At 41.1% G+C, this 1,405-nt stretch overlaps 1 protein-coding gene across 1 annotated transcript in view; it reads right to left on the bottom strand.

The window, feature by feature from the left end:
• Window positions 1–1,201, bottom strand: part of LOC106532353 (midasin) — a gene marked incomplete at its 5' end in the record, with an annotated part of 67,840 nt that extends 66,639 nt beyond the window's left edge. Inside the window, 1 exon segment of the mRNA XM_014028390.1 lies at window positions 814–1,201. Coding sequence (XP_013883844.1) covers window positions 814–1,201 — 388 coding nt within the window.
• Window positions 1,202–1,405: the final 204 nt, after the last annotated feature.

The raw sequence follows: 1,405 nt of genomic DNA, 5'->3' as shown, positions 1-1,405 counted from the left end.
ATATGTGTGTATATACACTCACCGGCCACTTTATTAGTGTGATTGGCTGATTAGAAATTAAGTGTTAATGAGCAGTTGGAGTGGTGTACCTAATAAAGTGGCCGGTGAGTGTATATGTGTGTATATACACTCACCGGCCACTTTATTAGTGTGATTGGCTGATTAGAAATTAAGTGTTAATGAGCAGTTGGAGTGGTGTACCTAATAAAGTGGCCGGTGAGTGTATATGTGTGTATATACACTCACCGGCCACTTTATTAGTGTGATTGGCTGATTAGAAATTAAGTGTTAATGAGCAGTTGGAGTGGTGTACCTAATAAAGTGGCCGGTGAGTGTATATGTGTGTATATACACTCACCGGCCACTTTATTAGTGTGATTGGCTGATTAGAAATTAAGTGTTAATGAGCAGTTGGACAGGTGTACCTAATAAAGTGGCCGGTGAGTGTATACTATATATATATATGCAGCTGCCATCTTGAATCTAGTTGACTCCAAAAGTTCAGACAGATGTACGTTGTTTATGTAGAGTTTCATTAAATCCATCCAATGGGTCATGAAATGTGTTGCAAACAGACACAGGCAACAACATTTGAAAATAATGACACAAACAGTAAAAACATATTCAAATTAGGTGTGGATCAAGATATTCAAATATTAATATGAAATATCTAAACAAATTTCATTTATATTTAAACTGATTAAACTGTTATAATTACACAAAGTTAATTAATAAATACTTTATTACCAATCCCTGAAAAAGGGTTTTTATAAATTCTAGCAGAAATAAAATCATGTGTGTCAGAAAACTGACCTCCTGCTGAGCATAGTTGAGCTTGTACGCCCTCTTCACAGCTGGGTCAAAGATGGTCTGCGGGGTCCACAGCTGGATCTGTACCAAGCCCATGTTGACCCAGAACAGTCCAGAACCAGCCAGAGATTTGGAATCCTGACCTTTTCCTTGAACATACTGCTGCAGACAGGTACAGCAGGCCTCCACCAGACCGTCAGGCAGCAGGCCTTGAGCTGGGAGGTCTCTGAGAACCATCTGGACCTCCTGAGCAGGATGGCTGGGGTTGGTGTCCTCCACCAGGCTCCTGCAGTTCTTCATGTAGGTCTCCTGAAGGCTTGAAGGTAGCAGGCAGGTCAAGCTCTGAAGCTGCTGAAGCAGAACTGCTCCCTGGAGCCTCCAGTCTGAAACTCTGAGAAAACACAAGAAGAGGGCCGTGTTGAGAGGATGGAAAACAATCTGTTCAGCTCCACTCCTGAGGTGGAAGGAGAGATCATATTTCTCCAGTTTTAGCTTCTCTCCACTGGCTCCCTGTCAAATAGAATTTAAAATATTACTCCTAACATACAAAGCTCTTAACAACCAAGCTCCATCATATATTAAACATCTTATTGTT

Source organism: Austrofundulus limnaeus, unplaced genomic scaffold (genome assembly GCF_001266775.1).
Source record: "Austrofundulus limnaeus strain Quisiro unplaced genomic scaffold, Austrofundulus_limnaeus-1.0 Scaffold756, whole genome shotgun sequence".
Lineage (NCBI taxonomy): Eukaryota > Metazoa > Chordata > Actinopteri > Cyprinodontiformes > Rivulidae > Austrofundulus > Austrofundulus limnaeus.
Note: the sequence above shows the minus strand (reverse complement) of the source record. Positions and strands in the feature narration are given on the sequence as shown.